This window comes from Mirounga angustirostris, unplaced genomic scaffold (genome assembly GCF_029215605.1).
Source record: "Mirounga angustirostris isolate CCGP_5_RB_7025 unplaced genomic scaffold, mMirAng1.0.hap1 SCAF_6, whole genome shotgun sequence".
Taxonomy (NCBI): domain Eukaryota; kingdom Metazoa; phylum Chordata; class Mammalia; order Carnivora; family Phocidae; genus Mirounga; species Mirounga angustirostris.
Window position 1 is genome coordinate 47,880,413 of NW_026991714.1, and position 18,986 is coordinate 47,899,398.

The following is an 18,986-nucleotide window of genomic DNA, read 5'->3' on the forward strand; positions in this document are numbered from 1 at the left end:
CAGGAAAACTTTGATCTAAATGGAAAATTCATATTCTATCTAGCGCTAAAGCATAGTGTTTCTGTTCCCTTTTTTGGGGGGGGGGAGACTTTCAGTTATTTCTGGTTACACCCTGGATGGCAATGGAATAATTCCGTAACGCTCTGATAGTAGTATCAATGTCAGTGAATGGTTCATCTAAGGTCACCCTGGTTCTATGAAAGACGTGTAAAGGAGAGCTGCATCCACCTTTCCCCCCTGAACCTATCTTCCCAGTGGATGTTTTGTTGCTTCTTTGAAATGTCTCCCATCCTGTCTGTTTTAATTTTAAGCAAATTTTCAGTGTGGTACCTGTAGTAACTGATACTTTTTATCAGGGAAATAAGGGAGTGAAAGGAATAGAAAGAGGACAGTTACCAAGTTCCTTGAGAATTAAAAAAAAAACTGGGTCAGTATTAAGATGCAAGAATGTGCAATGGGGCAATGATTAATGAATATTTGTACATATGTATGTGTGTGCATGTATAAAAAACTGCTGTTTGAGTCACTCTCTTTAGACAATATAAATTAATGATGAGTAAGTTCTTACTCAGAAACAGGGTCAAAGAGAAATTTTCTTTTCCCCCTTTGTCATCAAAAGGAGACCTGACCCCGAGCACGGTATATAAAGCACACCAGTGCAAAGATTAGCTTTACTGTCAAGCATTGTAATGGTAACAGAAACAGATGTGGTTAGACGGTAAAGGAGTTCAAGAGGAATTCATGGTAATATAATATGAGGAATGGGGCCATAACTGCTTATCCAATGAGACCGCAGAGTACAGACAACGGAGGCAAGTGCAATTTAACATCATGAAATAATTTCAAAAAATTACAATACAGTAATAATGTACCTTTTTACTACCTTCATGTAAATTTTGTATAATCTTAGAATCTAGGCCTGCTGCTGACAATGGTGTTAGAAGGGATTCTCCTGGGCTTTTCAGGGATCCTCACTTGGATGGCAAGTAGCAAATGACTTGTGCTTTCCTGTCTCAACTGCGCACCTGGGGCGCTCAGCGCAACTGACTGATTTGACAGGTGGAGGTGGGACAGGGAAGGCTTTAGACCGTCCAACTCCAAAAGGCGGTAGCATGGAGCGCCGAAGCTGGGAGGGGTCGGCTGAGACAAGTCAGACCTGGGAGGCCCAGGTGGCGCGAAGGCACACAGGGACCGAAAGACCTGAAGGAGCGGTGGATGTGCCAAGGAGGTGGGCACTGGGGGGACCCACCCGGGGAGGAGGCGGGGGCGGCGCGGGCGGGGCGGGGCCTGGCCGGGGCGGGGCCTGGCCGGGGCGGGGCCGCCGGGAAGCCCTCCCTCCGAGCAGCGGAGGGGACTGGGCGGGTGGGGGGCGGGAGACGCTCTGTCCCACGCTCTCCCAGCGCTCGGTGGTTTAAAGATGGCGGCGGCGGCGGCGGCGGCGTTGGGGGCGCGGAGCCGCGGGAGGAGGAGGGAGAAGGAGAATCTGTGAGTTGCTGAGAAGCAGCGCGGCGGCTGCTTTGAGGAGTCGCGGAGCAGCCGGCGGCCCGACCGCTCGGGGCCGGGGCCTGGACTGGGAAGGAGGCCGGAGCAGCGCCGGGAGCCTGAGGCCGGAGCCGAGGAGGAATGTGACCTGGGGTCGGCGGGGGCGCGGGAGTACGCGAGCGCAGGGATGGGGCAGCAGGTGGGCCGCGTCGGGGAGGCTCCGGGGCTTCAGCAGCCTCAACCTCGCGGGATCCGGGTCAGCAGTGCAGCCAGGCCCTCCGGCCGCAGGCGGGACCTGGCGGGGCGCACCACAGAGGCCGGCTTCAATGTCTTCACCCAGCATGGTGAGTATGTCTGGGAGCTGGCGTGAGGGCGTGGGGGAGGCCGGGGGTGGGATTGGGGCGGGGTGGGAAGGAGACAGGCAGCTCTAAGGGGTCCAGGGGTGGCGGGGTGCCTGAGAGTGGGGGCGGAATCCGCTGCCATCTGGGCCAGTCACGGGAGGCGAGTCACACCCCTCCCCCCTCCCGTCTCCAGCCTGGCTGGCAGCTCCCGGGGGCGGAGAAGGAAAAAGAAGTGGTCTTAGGGACGGTGGATGGACTGTCCTCTACCCTGGGACAGACTGTGTAGACTGTGTGGCTTGGGGAAGACGGTGGGTAGTATCCCCAGGGGAGGCAAGGATGCTGGGAGGTGTGAGCTCAATCCACTAGGTGTTAGTGTATCGGTCGTTAGCGAAGGGAACGGGTTGTGCCTCGAGGGATTTGGAAATAGGAACTGAATCTCAGAAGCTAGTGGCGTATAAAGTATATACAAGTATAACTCAGACTATGAGCAGTGTCAGAATAGTGAGCATTGACTTGAAATACTCTAACATGGCAAAGATAAGGGTAGTATCTCAGCGCTTTTGAGATTCCCCCCCCCGCCCCCCAACTGGAAATGAAAGGCATTGCCAGACTCCTGTGTTCTCCTCTTTTGAGTAGGACGCAGTTCTGAGAAGCTGGCAGGGGTTAGAGGTTGGTGGGCATGGTTAGGACTTTGGACATGAACAAGAGTTTTCTTCCTACAGTGTGTGCATATGTACATAAATCTTCTGTATAGTTTGGAACCTATTACTTTGGCTTCATTATCAAGGTATTTTTAGAATGGTTGTCTCCGAGCTCTTTTGATTATATCCTCTTATCAGTAAAAGCACATACTCCAAGAATTCGTTATCTGTTAATTATATATGTACTTGTTCTGCTGTACCAATATGTTATGTAACTTATAAATGCACACAGAAATAGAATTTAAGAAGGGATGAGATGAAAAAATAAGTATAATGAGAGTTCTAATATATTTTTTTTCCTGCAGCCCAGTGGATCCTTTTCGCTTCCTCTGAGCTGTACCCACACCACTTTTGAGACCACTTTTCTAGAGGAAGGAAGAGGAGAGAAGGGGGAAAAACAAAATTGACCTTTATGGGGTTGGGATACTATAAGACCTTAGGCTGAAGAGATAGATATGACTTATATAAAGGCTGGATAGTTGAGGTTGGATGAGTGGTAGCAAACTGGAGTTTCACTAATAATAAAGGATAAAAGAGAAAGGGTGTTTATATTGCACAATGTAGGGAAGAGGAGGAAGAAAAAGAAGTGTGAACTATTTGTTAGAAATGGGAGTTTTGGAGGAAGTAATGATAGATGGTAGTATGCAAAGAAAGAGATGAACTCAAGGAACTGGCTGCTAGCTGAGTTGTATCAGAGAGCTCTGGGTTTGGACTTTGTGAATATGCTGAGTCGTTTCTAAATGGAGAAGATAAAAGTGATTTGGGGCCATTCAGGTGTTACATGTCTACTGTTAAAAGATGTGAGTGAGGTTCTCTTCCAGATATATGAACATTTTATGAAGGCGCTATGTATGAGTTAGTCTTTATTAAAATCACTTTCTAAAACACTGGAGGAAAGAATGGATGACACGCTTTCAAGGAAGATCATCCAAGTAGCCTAGCTTTGTGGGAAGTGTTTGTATGCATTATACTTGGCCCAATAGGCAACAGTGATTCTCTTCCTCCAGCATCTTATTGAAGATTTAAACTTTTCAGAGAAGGAGGAATGTCATGAAGAATGGAATAGGAAGAAATTTTGAAGGGTGGATAGGATTTGGATCTATGAAACAAGGAAAAGAGGGCAGCCTGGGCAGGAGAGACAAGTTGAGCGTAAACAGTGGGAATTAACATGATTTGTTGGTGGGATAGTGAGACATCTGTCGGGAGTGAAGCAAGTCCTCCAGGAGTAAATCCTAGAGCAAAAAATTGCAAGAATCAAGTTCTGGTCCTGGCTCCACCTGCCTGCGTAAGTTAGTTACTTGCCATCTTTGGGTTTCTTTATCCGCAAAATATTGGCTTGGAGGATCCCTAAGGTAGCCTCTGACTCTAGGATTTTATGATTCTAATTGAAGCGGTCGCAAGAAAGCTTTGGGTATGTTTGATTGGGCCTGGGTGATGGAAAATGTGGCAGAGGAGCTTCTATCAGTTTACATGATTGGCTAATTCATAGGATGTATCAACAGACCCAGGTGTGAATGCTCCAAGACTGGCCTTAAGTGGAGGCAAAGGAAATAGTAGGGGTAAGTTTGAGGGATAGTTCATTCATTCAATAAACAAGATTTTTGAGTACCTGTTATGTAGCTGGGCTTCGGGAATGTTGCTGTGGACATAACAAGAGTCCTTGTAGAACTTAAAGGGCTTCATGATTCAGTATAGAGGATGAAAGAAGAGAGATCACTTTGGAATATTTATTAAGGGCATGAACTCTGGGGCCATTCTGCCTGGATTTGAAACCTGGCTCAGCTGCTTATTTGTGTGACCCTGGGCAAGTTATTTAGCCTTTTTATGCCTTGGACTCCATTGGTAAAATAGGGATAAGAGCACCAATAATAATAGTACCTAGATTAAATTAGTTAATATACATAAGGCACTTACTGCCTGACACATAGTAAGAGCTAATATGTGTTAGCTGCTGCTATTACTACCATTACTATTAAAAAATAGGGGTGAGTCAAAGACCATGAGGTTTTGAAATTGGCTGAGATAATGATTATTCTGTCAACAAGTTTGGAAGTTAGAAGCTGATCAAAAGGATGGGACTAGGGTAAGTTTGTTGAAGTCTGGTATGAAAAGACTGTCATTAGCAAATAATAGAGGAAACAAAGGTGAAGTGAGTACTGTTTCTAGACAGATGAGTGCTTATAAACTTTTTCTTTTTTTAAAATTTTTGCGACTTAGTTTATTTATTTTTAAGATTTTATTTTATTTGAGAGAGCCAGAAAGAGCACTTGCAGGAGCACAAGCAGGATGAGGGGCAAAGGGAGACGCGGACGCCCAACTGAGCAGAGAGCCTGTTTGTGGGGCTCTGTCCTGGGACTCCAGGATCATGACCTGAGCCGAAGGCAGATGCTTTTTTTTTTTTTTCCCCCCAAAGGCAGATGCTTAACTGGCTGAGTTGCCCAGGTGCCCCACAGTGTTTATCAACTTTTCTATAGATAGAGTTTCTCAGCCTTGGCGGTATTGACATTTTGGGGTGGATGGTTCCTTGTTGGGGTGGGGGGCTATCCTGTGCTTTGTAGGATGTTTAGCAGCATCCTGGCGTCTACTCACTAGATGCCAGTAGCACCCCTTTCTGGCAACCTTCGCCTCCAGTTGTGACAACCAGAAATGTTTCCAGACATTGCCCCCACCCCAGGGGACATTTAGCAAAATTGCTCCTAGTTGAGAACTGCTTAGAAAAACGTGGTAGGGGGCGCCTGGATGGCTCAGTCGGGTAAGTGTCTGCCTTCGGCTCAAGTCACGATCCCAGGGTCCTGGGAGTCTGGCTCCCTGCTCTGCCCTCTGCCCTCTGCCCCTGCTCCTGTGATTTCTCTCTCTCTCTCTCTTGCTCACGCTCTCTCAAATAAAGTCTTAAAAAAAAAAAAACAAACCATGGCAGATTCTGAATTGAATGAATGAATGAATCAGATTCAAAAGCTCCTGAACCTATCATTTGACATTTACATAAAAAGTCTGAATCCTGGAAGTAGTGTACAAATAGCTGTCTTGAGTTTCAGTATTGAGGTATTAGCATGTAATTTCATATATGAAATTATTAGGTCTGGCAGGCTTTTGAGCTTACATGTAGGTTTAAATGTAGATCAAATATTGTTTGTAATCAGTAAAAATGTACAGACGTTTTAGAAATGGCTTATCAGAGCCCATGATTTTTCTTCTGTAGAAAGAAATGGTATTTTTTATTGTTAATATATGGGTACGTTGTAATAATTTGCCTTGTCAAAAGTGATTTTTATGAAAATAATTTAGAAGGAGTAAAAATAATAGGGCTCGCTTTGGTACGAAAGGGGTGAGTGTTGTATGACTTCTGAAATCAACTATTGAACGTTTTGGTGAATTGATGTTTTGTGACTAGTAATCTAGGGTTGGATACTTAATTGTTTTTTAATATCTGACAGACCTTGCAACAGTTGAGTGATTTCACTTCAACTTCTTTCATTTGCTGAAAATACTATTAAAAATTAACCTTAAATTGTGAAATTTTGAATAATTTCCCTTAAATCAAACTCATCATTTTAAGTGGACTGATACACTTCATGATTCTTTTTTTTTTAAGATATTATTTATTTATTTACTTATTTGAGAGAGAGAGTGAGAAAGAAAGCACAAGTGGGGGTGAGAGTCAGAGGGAGAAGCAGACTCCCCACTGAGCAGGGAGCCCGATGTGGGGCTTGATCCCAGGACCCTGGGATCATGACCCGAGCCGAAGGCAGACGCTAAATAGACTGAGCCACCCAGGTGCGCCATGGTCACTGATTCTTATGAGAAGCTAAACTTTTAAAAAGAAATAAGCTGTTACATTTTTATTAACCTCCAAATCTGCAGAAGTTACAGTTACATAACTGTGTCTATACTTACAGCAAAGTGACAAAATAATACAGATTCTGTTCTCACAGCCCAATTGACAGTAAGGTCCCAGGTAAATAATGAAATCTGAAAATCCTTCTTAAAGGTCATTAGCATGCTTAAAAAGAAAGCAAAGCCAAACAAAAGGATCTTTCCCCCTGCAACCCTCTTTCACTGTTTTTTTTTTTCCTCCCGTTCATTCTTTATCAAAATCAGGAATGATGATGATAATTATATTTGTGTATGTATTTTTAGAGTTTATGAAGACATTTTATGTTCTTTATCTCATTTGTTTTTTTTTTTAAAGATTTTATTTATTTTTTTGAGACAGAATGAGAGAGAGAGAGAGAGAGAGCGCTCATGAGAGGGGGGAGGGTCAGAGGGAGAGGCAGGCTCCCCGCCGAGCAGGGAGCCCAATGCGGGACTTGATCTAGGGACTCGATCCAGGGACTCCAGGATCATGACCTGAGCTGAAGGCAGTCGCTTAACCAACTGAGCCACCCAGGCGCCCTCTCATTTGATCTTTAAAACTACTCTGAAACAGGTAGGTATTGATCTTCCTGTTTTATAGATGATGAGGAGTTAAAGGAATTAAATGACTTCCTAAGGTCACATAGCTGTTAAATTATGGACCTGAAACTCATGCCTTTGCCTCCAAATTTTGCTCTAGTGTAGAGATTTAGAGAACATGGCTTTTAGAAGTAGAATTGGATTCAAATCTTGTCTTCTGTCAGACATTAGTAAAGAGTTTATGGCTTCCAGCTTCATAAAATTATGTACCAAGTACTCAGTAAGTAGCAGTGTTGTTATTTATCTTGAGATGGTTGTAGAGATTATGTCAGTTGTATGTGAACATGTTTTGTAAACTAAAACACTGCTCTTGTCATCTTGAGGGCATGCTAAAGGGTAGAATTGTCTTATCACTTACGTTTTAAGTCTCTATTTTCCCTGTCTTTTTTCCTCTCAAGTGACTCTTGATTATTAAAGAACTTTCAGAAAGCATCAAAAAGGTAGGGATTTTGGGGACCTGAAATCACATTAGACCTTACTTTCTCTGAAAGTAAATATTACCCTCTTTTTTCTTTTCTTCCAATTTGAATTATAGTTGATACACAGTGTTACATTAGTTTCAGGTGTACAACATAGAGATTCAACAATTTTATACATTATGCTATGCTCACTGCAAGTGTAACTACCATCTGTCACCATACAGCGCTATGACAGGACCAGTGAATATACTCCCCATACTGTGCTTTTTATTCCTGTGACTTACTCTATAACTGGAAGCCTGTATCTCCCACACCCCTTCACCCATTTTGCTCATCCCTCCCCCCTCTTCCCTCTGCTCTGGCAACCATCAGTTCTCTGTTTATAGGTCTGATTCTGCTTTTTGTTCATTCGTTTGTTTTTTAGATTCCACATGTAAGCGAAATCATATGGTATTTGTTTTTCTCTGACCTATTTCACCTAGCATAATACCCTCCAGGTCCATCCATGTTGTTGCAGATGGCAAGATCTCATCTTTTTTTGTGGCTAACTAATACTCTATTTTGTGTGTGTGTGTGTACACCACATATTTATCTATTCATCTTTGGTTGGACACTTGGGCTGCTTCCATATCTTGGCTATTGTAAATAATGCTGCAGTAAACATAGGGGTGCACATATATTTTTGAGTTAGTTTTTTTTTTTTTTTTTTTTAAGATTTTATTTATTTGACAGAGAGAGACACAGTGAGAGAGGGAACACAAGCAGGGGGAGTGGGAGAGGAAGAAGCAGGCTTCCTGCAGAGAGGGAGCCTGATGCGGGGCTCGATCCCAGGACCCTGGGACCACGACCTGAGCCGAAGGCAGGCGCTTAACGATTGAGCCACCGAGGCGCCCCTGAATTAGTGTTTTAAATGTTATCCTCTTAGAATGATTTGTCTTAGGGGCTGGGTGTCAGTCAGAGGACACGTAGGTCATGATTCTTTTTCACTCACTCTTTTCATAGGAATGTTTTTTCTTCAGAGAAGGTGAACCAGAAGCATAGGCCAATGCAAATGTAATGTTTAGGTAGAGACCTCATTCTAAGCTGGCACATTTGTTTTCTGGTTAATATTTAATGACTTCATTTTTTTTTTTTTTAAGATTTTATTTATTTATTTGACAGAGAACGAGAGCAGGTACACAAGCGGGGGTAGTGGGAGAGGGAGAAGCAGGCTTCCCATGGAGCAGGGAGCCCGATGCGGGGCTCGATCCCAGGACCCTGGGATCACGACCTGAGCGGAAGGCAGACGCTTAACCAACTGAGCCAACCAGGCGTCCCGAGTTGTTTTTTTTTTAAGATTTTATTTATTTATTTGACAGAGACACAGCGAGAGAGAGGGAACACAAGCAGGGGGAGTGGGAGAGGGAGAAGCCGGCTTCCCGCTGAGCAGGGAGCCCGATGCGGGGCTCGATCCCAGGACCCCGGGATCATAACCTGAGCCGAAGGCAGACGCTTAACTGACTGAGCCACCCATGTGCCCCTTAAAATTTTATATTTTATATAATTTAACACAGAATTTATATTAATATATAAATATATGTCTTATATATTTATATAATCTTATACTTTCTCCTTATAGATTACAACTCTCTTGGCTTTTTAGAATTTTTTTTTTTTTAAGATTTTATTTGAGAGAGAACGAGTGGGGGGGCAGAGGGAGAAGCAGGGAGCCTGACGCGGGACTCGATACCAGGACCCCAAGATCATGACCTGAGCCGATGGCAGATGCTTAACTGACTGAGCCGCCCAGGCATCCCCAGTAGTTGCCTATTTGAATGCCTCTGAGAGAATTTTTCAGGTGTGTTTTAGAACTGCTGTCCAAGAGAATGATGCTGCTTAAATAGGCGTAGGTGAACATTACAAAACTGATTTGTGTGTCTGCATGTGTGGAAGTGTGATATTGTATGCAATAACCCTCGGTTACTGATCTTGCCGTTTTGGGTTGAGTGCATAATTTCAGTATGTAAATTTGTGATTATTACACTAGTTAGAAAAATTTCTCAGTATTGTTTTTGCTTAAACTTTGACTCAAATACATAGGTTGATACACATTAAATCTAATACTATGCCACGTTTCATTTTGGTTACTAAAAACATAAGAATCTGTCAAGCTCTCCCCCTACCCCTTTGCTTCACCCTGTCAATGTGCTGAGCCTGGGGCAGTGGTACGGCTGCTGGCTTCTCCACAGTGAACTCTGCCAGGCCGGGTTTCTGATCCAGCAGAACACAAAGATCCGCAGGCCCAGGCAATTTATATTCCCTGGCTTGCTTTCCAAGGAGCGGGAGGTTTTAGAAACCTTTCACTTGATGTGGTCAAGGTCAAAGAAAATATCTGTGGCTTCATATTATACAGTATGTATGCGTACAGTCTGTTAACATGTTCCTCTCTCTCTATGCTAATTCCAGCAAATTAAAATAACAATATTGAGCTAGGACTAAAGATTGCCACTTAGCATTTTGTGGTTCTAGATAATTACTAAGAAAACATTTTCCTAAAACTAGCAATACTAACAGGCACAATTGGTATCACCCATCTGTTTCTTTCTTTCTTTCTTTTTTTTTTTTAAGATTTTATTTATTTGTCAGAGAGAGAGAGTGTGAGCACCCAAGCAGGGGGAGTGGCAGTCAGATGGAGAAGGAGATTCCCCGCTGAGCAAGGAGCCCAGTGCTGATGTGGGACTCCATCCCAGGACCCCAGGATCATGACCTGAGTAGAAGGCAGATGCTTGACTGAGCCACCCAGGAGTCCCCTTTTTTTTTTTTTAGATTTTATTTATGTATTAGAGAGAAAGTGCAAGCTAGGGGAGGAGCAAAGGGAAAGGGACAAGCAGACTCCATGCCAAGCACAGAGCCCAATATACGGCTTGATCTCATGACCTTGAGATCATGACCTGAGCTAAAACCAGAAGTTGAATGCTTAACCCACAGAGCCACCCAGGCCCCCCTCACTCACCTGTTTCTTATAGGAAAGAAAGGCTGATATATGAAGGTTTTTGTTAGGTAGCTTTCTTCTTGTTTTGAAATTGTATTTTTTAATTGTATATAAACCTATGAAGAGGTATCTCAGTATAAAAAGACCAGATCAATACAGAAGCATGTAACCAAGACATGAAAGTCCTCTTTGATATTCCCACCCATTCTCCTATATTCCCTTGTTAGAGGTAACTGCTGTTCATGGTTTGATGTGTATTTTCCCAGAACTTAGTATATATTTACATGTATATAAGTGTACATATTAATAGTTCTCTTGCTTATTCATAAATAGCATTGTACTATATGAATTTTTTTCTCCCAGATTTGTTTTTTGTATTTAATGTATCGGGAAGATCTTTCTGTGCCAGTATGTGTCTCTCTCTCATTCTTTTCAACAGCTTTATAGTGTTGCATGCTTTAGATACATATAATAACCATTTTGTTTAGATATTAACCATTTTTTTAAGTTGATGAATATTTGTTTACAAGATTATCAAAGATCTCCTGTTTTTCTCTTCTGGTATTTTTTCCCCTTGCATCACCAACTTGAACCTATGTGAAATATTCATTCATTCATTCATTCATTCATTCACTGATGGTTGGTTGGAACCAACTTAATATTTTTGCATTGTACTAATACTAACAAGTGAATAGTTCATCAATTCCCACTGCTTTGAAGAGCCATATTTCTCATATATCAAATTCTCAAATGTACACAGTTCTTTGAAAAATTACCTCCATGATTCCATTCATCTTTCTCTTCCTACACATTGTTTTACATATTACTTTAATTATAATAATTTGATTATAAGTTTAAAGCATATATGTTTATCTGGGTAGCTCCCCATTATTGTGTTCTTTTTCAGAATTTATTTGGATGTTATTATGTCCTTCAAAGATCACTAGGATTAGATTAAGATTTAGAAATCTCGATGGGATTTTGATAGTAATTCTATTGAATTATTGGTTAATTTGCAGGCAAATTGACATTGTTGCATCATTGTGTACTTAATTCCAAGAATGGTATCGCTTTGCCTTTAAGTAAAAAAAGTCTTTAAGGAAAAAAAAGCTTTCAGTTACTGTTTTTGGGTATTTCTTGTTAGGCTTATTTGTGGGCATTTTATAATTTTTGTTGTAATTGCAAGTGTAATTTTTTTGGATACAAACTTAGAAGTGGGATTGCTGGATCATATGGTAGTTCTGTTTTTTAATTTTTTTGAGGAACCTCTATACTATTTTCCATAGTGGCTATACCAGTTTACATTCCCACCAACAATGCACAAGGGTGGTAACGCTGGTTATCTTATCTTTTTGGTTATAGCTATTCTAATAGGTGTGAGGTGATATTGTGGTTTTGACTTGCATTTTCTTGATTAGTGATTTTTCAGCACCTTTTCATATCATTGTTGGCTCTGTGTGTCTTTGGAAAAATGTTCATTTCCTCTGCCCATTTTTATTTTATTTTTTTTAAAGATTTTATTTATTTGACAGAGAGAGACACAGCGAGAGAGGGAACACAAGGAGAGGGAGTAGGAGAGGGAGAAGCAGGCTTCCCGCTGAGCAGGGAACCCGATGCGGAGCTTGATCCCAGGGCCCTGGGATCACGACCTGAGCCGAAGTCAGACGCTTAAGGACTGAGCCACCCAGGTGCCCCTATTTTTATTTTTTTTAAAAGATTTTATTTATTTATTTGACCGAGAAACACAGAGAGTGAACACAAGCAGGGGGAGTGGGGGAGGGAGAAGCAGGCTACCCGCTGAGCAGGGAGCCCAATGTGGGGCTCGATCCCAGGACCCTAGGATCATGACCTGAGCCGAAGGCAGACGCCCAACAACTGAGCCACCCAGGTGCCCCTCCTCTGCCCATTTTTTAATAGAATTTTTGTGCTATTGAGTTGTATAAAATTCTTCTTAAAGCTTAAGAACTTGATAGGTAGATCTTTGAGAAGTCTGTCTTAAAGGATTATTTCTGAATCTTTACATAGTGTACCACCTGTATCTTTGGATTTTGGTTGTCTTGCTAGTTTAGAAAGTTTTAACTTTTTCTGGTTATCACATTACTAGTCTAATCTATTTCCTCTGATATCCATATATTTATAGATTAGTATTCATTGATCTTTTTTCTGTATCTCACCATTGGTTTTCATTATTATAAAATTTCACCAAATTTATTTGATTTACTTATTAATTTTTTGATTTAATATGTTGAACTATTATATACTCTACTGTAGTCGAGTCTTCTGCCTTAGCGGTTTTCTGTGGGTGATACGTGTGAGAGTAGGACTCTTGGTTAGAAGTAAGAGAGACCAACTCCAGGGGCGCCTGGGTGGCTCAGTTGGTTAAGCGACTGCCTTCGGCTCAGGTCATGATCCTGGAGTCCCGGGATCGAGTCCCGCATCAGGCTCCCTGCTCGGCGGAGGGTCTGCTTCTCCCTCTGACCCTCTTCCCTCTCGTGCTCTCTGTCTCTCACTCTCTCTCTCTCAAAAAAAAAAAAAAAAAAAAATAAGAGAGACCAACTCCAGATTATGTAATCTATAGAAAATTTATATGGGGACAGTGGAGGTTCAAGACAGGAATGCAGCTAGGCTGGTCCAGAAACAGGAAGTGAAAGGCTGTTAGAAACTCAGGCAATATTTATTTTCTTTCTTTTGTTTTGGTTACTCACTTTATTCTTCCCTCTTAGACATTCAATTCATATCACACTTTACAACTTTTTAAAATCTCTTTGATCAAGAGGATGGTTTATAATAAACTTTCATTTCTTAGTCTCATTTCCAAACTCCCAGGACAGTCATTGTGATTGGTCAGATCACCTATAATAGGGTTTCTCAGTCTCCATAACATTGACATTTTGGGCTGGATTTTGTTGTGGTGGTGGGGACTGTCCTGTGCATTGTAGAATGTTTAGCAGCATCTCTGGCCCCTAATAACTAAATGTCAGTAGCACTCACCTTCTAATTATGATGACCAAAAAATGTCTGTAGATACTGCCAGTATCCTCCTGGGGGTAAAATTACCCCTGGTGGAAAACTACTGACCTAGAATATGTTTGGCTGCTGTGGGCATACCATGTGTGAGAAGGACTTTTCAGGAGAGTCTTTGTGAGCTAGGTAGGTACTGAAAACATCTGGTAAGTATTTTCAGGTTTTTTGTAGCAACTATAAATTTAGCACTTTTTCATTATTTTTAGGAATCACTTTTAAGGGGCGCCTGGGTGGCTCAGTCAATTAAGTGTCCAGCTCTCGATTTCAGCTCAGGTCTTGCTCTCAGGGTTGTGAATTCAAGGCATGCGTTGGGCTCCAAGCTGGGCGTGGAGCCTATTTAAAAAAATTTTTTTTTTTCCCCAGGGGGCAACCTGGCTGGCTCAGTCAGTAGAGCATGTGACTCTTGATCTCAGGGTCATGAGTTTGAGCCCCGCCTTGGGTGTAGAGATTTTTTTTAATTTTTTAAATTTTATTTTATTTTTTTTTTAAGATTTTATTTATTGATCTGAGAGAATGAGAGACAGAGAACATGAGAGGGGAAGGGTCAGAGGGAGAAGCAGACCCCCCCGCTGAGCAGGGAGCCTGATGTGGGACTCGATCCCGGGACTCCGGAATTATGACCTGAGCCGAAGGCAGTCGCTTAACCAACTGAGCCACCCAGACGCCCTGTAGAGATTTTTTTTTTTTAAAGATTTTATTTATTGGGGCGCCTGGAGTCCTACATCAGCTCCTTGCTCAGCGGGAAGTCTGCTTGAGAGTCTCTCCTTCTCCCCCGTCCCATCCCCACCACATGAGTGCTTGCATGCCCCTCCAAATAAATAAATCTTTAAAATAAAACTTCAGCTGGAGTTGTAGAGCTTGCCATTATTGACCATTTCTCTGAATCTCTAATTTCTCAATCTCTTGCTGATTTTTCTTTTCCCTCAGAGTGTGTGTATATGTGTGAGGGTGTTGGCTTTTTTTTTAATTTGAGAGAGAGTGTGCGTGAGTGCATACATGGTGGGGAAGGGCAGAGGGAGAGAGAGAATCTCAAGCTGACTCCCTACTGAGAGCGGAGCCAACGTGGGGCTTGATCTCACGACCCTGAGATCATGACCTGAGCCAAAATCAAGAGTCCAGCGCTTAACCAGTTGAGCCACCCAGGTGCCCCAGGGCATTGATTGTTTTAATATAAAATGTATGGTTTTGGTAGCCAAACAGACATAGGTATGAAAATTTAGAACTGGGAGAGACCTTAGAAATCCTGTATTCTAATACACTTGATTTACAGATGGGTAAACTAATGCTTCAGGAGGTGAAACAAGTTGATTGTGGACACATAGCTTAGCGGTAGAGCACAGAAAGATTTAGTCTTATTTTTCTAGGTTTAGTTTCTAGTTACCTTTTGTTGAAACCTATTTTTTGCTTTTGGTAGTATTATATAATAATTGGCACTTAGCATTTATGTGCCAAACTGCTGCGAGAATCTCATTTAATCTTAATCCAATAAATAATGAAAATGGGTCTCAAAATAAGGCAGGGCGTAACTTGAAAAGTTATGCTTTTAACATTATGCTTTCATACTAGCGTAGTAGCATTGGGAGAGAATTGGGTGCTTGTGTGCCACTTTATTCTACCATCTCATTTAATCCTCAAAACAACCCTGGGAGAAAACAATCTAATTAAACATGGGCAGAAGACATGAACAGACATTTCTCTAAAGAAGACATAATAATGGGCGCCTGGGTGGCTCAGATGGTTAAGCGTCTGCCTTCGGCTCAGTGGTCCCGGAGTCCTGGGATCGAGTCCCGCATCGGGCTCCCCGCTCTGCAGGAAGTCTGCTTCTCCCTCTGCCTCTCTCTCTCTCTCTCTCATGAATAAATTAAAAAAAAAAAAAAAGACATAATAATGACCAGCAGCCACATGAAAAGATGCTCAACATCACTAATCATTAGGGAAATGCAATTCAAAACTACAGTGAGATGCCACCTCACACCCGTCAGAATGGCTAAAATAAAAAACACAAGAAACAAGTATTGGCAAGGATGTGGAGAAAAACCCTCATGTACTGTTGGTGAGAATGCAAACTGGTGCAGCCACTGTGGAACACAGTATGGAGCTTCCTAAAAGTTAGAAATAGAATTACCCTACAATCTAGTAATTGCACTATTTACCCAAAGAATACAAAAACACTACTTCAGAGGGATACATGTACCTGTAATGCACCCATATGTTTATTGCAGCATTATCTACAATAGCCAAACTATGGAAGCAGCCCAAGTGTCCATTGACTGATGAATGGATAAAGAAGATGTGTGTGTGTGTGTGTGTCACACACACACAAACACACAGGAATATTATTCAGCCATAAAAAGGAATGAAATCTTGCCATTTGCAACAACATGGATAGAGCTAGAGAGCATTATGCTAAGCGAAATAAGTCAGAGAAAGACAAATATCATCTGATTCACACATATGTGGAATTTAAGAAAACAAATGAACAAAGGGGGGAAAAAAGGACAAACCAAGAAGCCAACTCTTAACTATAGAGAACAAACTGATGGTTGCCAGAAGGGAGGTAGGTGGGGGATGGGTGAAATAGGTAATGAGAATTAAAGAGTCAACCATCATGATGGGCACTTAGTAATGTATACAATTGTAGAATCACTGTATTGTACCCCTGAAACTAATATAACACTGTATGTTAGCTATATTGGAATTAAAATTAAAAAACTACTTAGTAAAAAAAATACAATGCATGAAAAAAAAAGCCTGAGAGCTATACATACTTTGTAGTTTTAGCTAGGGTGAAAATGAAGATGTTTAGTTGAGTTAGATTAAGTCTCCTTTAAGACCACAGAGCTAGTAGGAAGCAGAAGTTGGCTTAAGTTCTGTGGGTTTCCCAACTCTCTCTTGCCCTTACGGGAAGATATGCTATAGTGATACTCCACTGTCTTCTTAGAGCTTTCATGATAATGTAATAAAAGAAAAAAGAGAATATAACATGTATAATTCACTTTAATAAGGATTAGTAAATATTACTGTTTTGTTCATTTTGAGACTAACCTTCATGTGTTATTTTTATGCCTTCCTCAGGTATATTTTAGAATTGAATTTGAGGGGCACCTGGGTGGCTCAGTCGTTAAGCATCTGCCTTCAGCTCAGGTCATAATGCTCTCTGTCAAATAAATAAATAAAATCTCAAAAAAAAAAAAAAAAAAGATGGGCACCTGGGTGGCTTAGTTGGTTAAGCGACTGCCTTCGGCTCAGGTCATAATCCCAGGGTCCTGGGATCGAGCCCCACATCGGGCCCCCTGCTTGGCGGGAAGCCTCTTCTCCCTCTCCCACTCCTCTTGCTTGTGTTCCCTCTCTCGCTGTCTCTCTCTCTCTCTCTCTCTGTCAAATAAATAAATAAAATCTTTAAAAATATATTAGAATTGAATTTGAAAGAAATATTCATAAAAGAAAGCTAGATAATTACTATTAGCAGGAAAATATTTCTTTAAAAAATATATTTAAGAGATTACTGATCTACTAAGAATGACTTTGTGTTTGCTCTCTGATCTTGATGTAGACAGATTTTTTACACTTGGAAATCTTGAAGCATTTGGGTTCCCTAGTTGAGTGCTTTCGAGCTGCAACCATTTTTAAGCATGCTGTTAACAGCAAGGATTCTGGTATTAGACTATGTGGCTTAAAGCCTAGATTAATTTGTGACTCTGTATCTTGATGTAGGTATGACAAATTTAGAACCCTGAGAGACCTTGGGAATTGAATTTCTAGACCAGTTACTTACTTTCTATGTGTTTTTTAATCTGTAAGATAGTCATGCTAATAGTACCTATTTTACAGAGTTGTGAAAATTATTATTACTAAAATTAATAAGTGCGTGGTGAATGATAAAAGTGTTCAAAAAATGATAAAACAAAAAAGCGATAGAAAAAAGTGATAGAAAAGCAACTTAAAAAATGGCTAATATTTTTATTGGTTAATATACTTAAGTTTTAAAAGTTCTAAATGCATTTAAATAACAATTATGATAATGTTGAAACCTTAATACAGGGTAGTATATTGTACTTAGGCTTGTTCTGTGCCTATGTTTGGTTACCAGATTTCAGTGCTTCTGGATATATAGGTGAGCATAATGTGTAGTTTTATTCTGTTTTGATACAGTTATCAGCATTGTGATTAGTTGTTTCCACACTTTGGTAAATCATAATCTTTCCTCTCTACAAAAGGCACTTGGAAATCATCCTGAAGTATTTTCTCATTCATATAGGTAGAAAAGCTAGTTAGGGGCAGTAAGGAGAAAAGGAATGGTGAAGCAGTGGCACTAACTCCAGAAGGTGGTAGGAGAGAGTATTGTATGTGGGTACACTGGAGATGATGACATGCCATAGATAGGGATCATCATGCCGCTGGGCCTCACGGAAACTGGACCTGGTAAGCAATTAGAAATTAAGACTGCGTACTCCATCTTTCTCTTTCAGAGGCTGCAAGGTTTTGGCATCTTTTTTGCTGTGTACATCTGTTCAGTTTTCCTTTTCTTCCAGCTGGCTTTCTTGGTTTTAGCTTGTATATGGAGTGTAATGGCTGTTGAGCTTCTCTTTATCATGAAAACTCCCAATATATTCTTCTGGCATTAATCCTTGCTGCTAAATGGCTCAGTCTTTCTCTTTTAAAATTTAAATCATTTGTCTGTCGAATGGTTAGTACCTTTACATGGTTTAAAATTCATATGGTACAGAAGTGTTTCTGCCACTTCCTTTCCTCTGGCCACTCAAATTTTGGCAATCCGTTCACCAGTGTCTTGTGTATACTTCCAGAGATAATATATGTATGTGTATGCCTGTGTATCTCCCCAGTCCTTTTTTTTTTTTTTTTTAAGACCAGTGGAAACATCATACGCCTTGTTTTGCACCTTGCTGTTTTTCACTTAATTTATCTTGGAGATTCTTCATGTTAGTAAATAAAGAACTTGCTTTTTAAAAAAATTTTAAATGAGTGGATAACATTTCATTGTAGGGATGAATTATATATTTAGGTTGTTTTCATACAGTGCTGCAGTGAAAAACCTTATGTTTTATTTCAAACATGTTAGTGTAGCTATAGGATAAATGCCTTGAATTGGACTTGCTGACAAGAAAGGATATGGGTATTTCATAATAACTACTTATTGAATAAACTATCTTTTTTTTTTTTTTAAGATTTTATTTATTTATTTGAGAGAGACAGAGAGCACATGAGAGGGGGGAGGGTCAGAGGGAGAAGCAGGCTCCCCACCGAGCAGGGAGCCCGATGCGGGACTCGATCCCGGGACTCCAGGATCATGACCCGAGCCGAAGGCAGTCGCCTAACGAACTGAGCCACCCAGGCGCCCTCTTTTTTTTTTTTAAGATTGTATTTATATGACACAGAGAGAGCACAGTAGGGGGAGTGGCAGGCAGAGGGAGAGGGAGAAGCAGGCTCCCCGCAGAGCAGGGGGAGCCCGATGTGGGGCTCGATCCCAGGACCCCAGGATCATGACCTGAGCCGAAGGCAGTCGCTTAACCAACTAAGCCACCCAGGCGTCACCTTTTTTTTTTTTTTTTTTGAGATTTTATTTATTTATTTGACA

General features: G+C 41.4%; 1 protein-coding gene across 9 annotated transcripts in view; it reads left to right on the forward strand.

The window, feature by feature from the left end:
- Window positions 1-1,394: 1,394 nt before the first annotated feature.
- Window positions 1,395-18,986, forward strand: part of ABL2 (ABL proto-oncogene 2, non-receptor tyrosine kinase) — a 112,902-nt gene continuing 95,310 nt past the window's right edge. For 5 of the 9 annotated variants that reach the window (XR_010412325.1, XR_010412326.1, XM_045877361.3 and 2 more), the window contains exon 1: window positions 1,395-1,826. Coding sequence is in view for 6 of the 9 variants with exons in the window: in XM_045877361.3 (XP_045733317.2) it covers window positions 1,670-1,826 (157 nt within the window). In the remaining 3 variants the exon portion in view is untranslated. The remainder of the gene's footprint in view (window positions 1,827-18,986) is intronic. The other 4 variants (XM_045877365.3, XM_045877367.3, XM_064594256.1 and 1 more) reach the window with 3 other exon arrangements.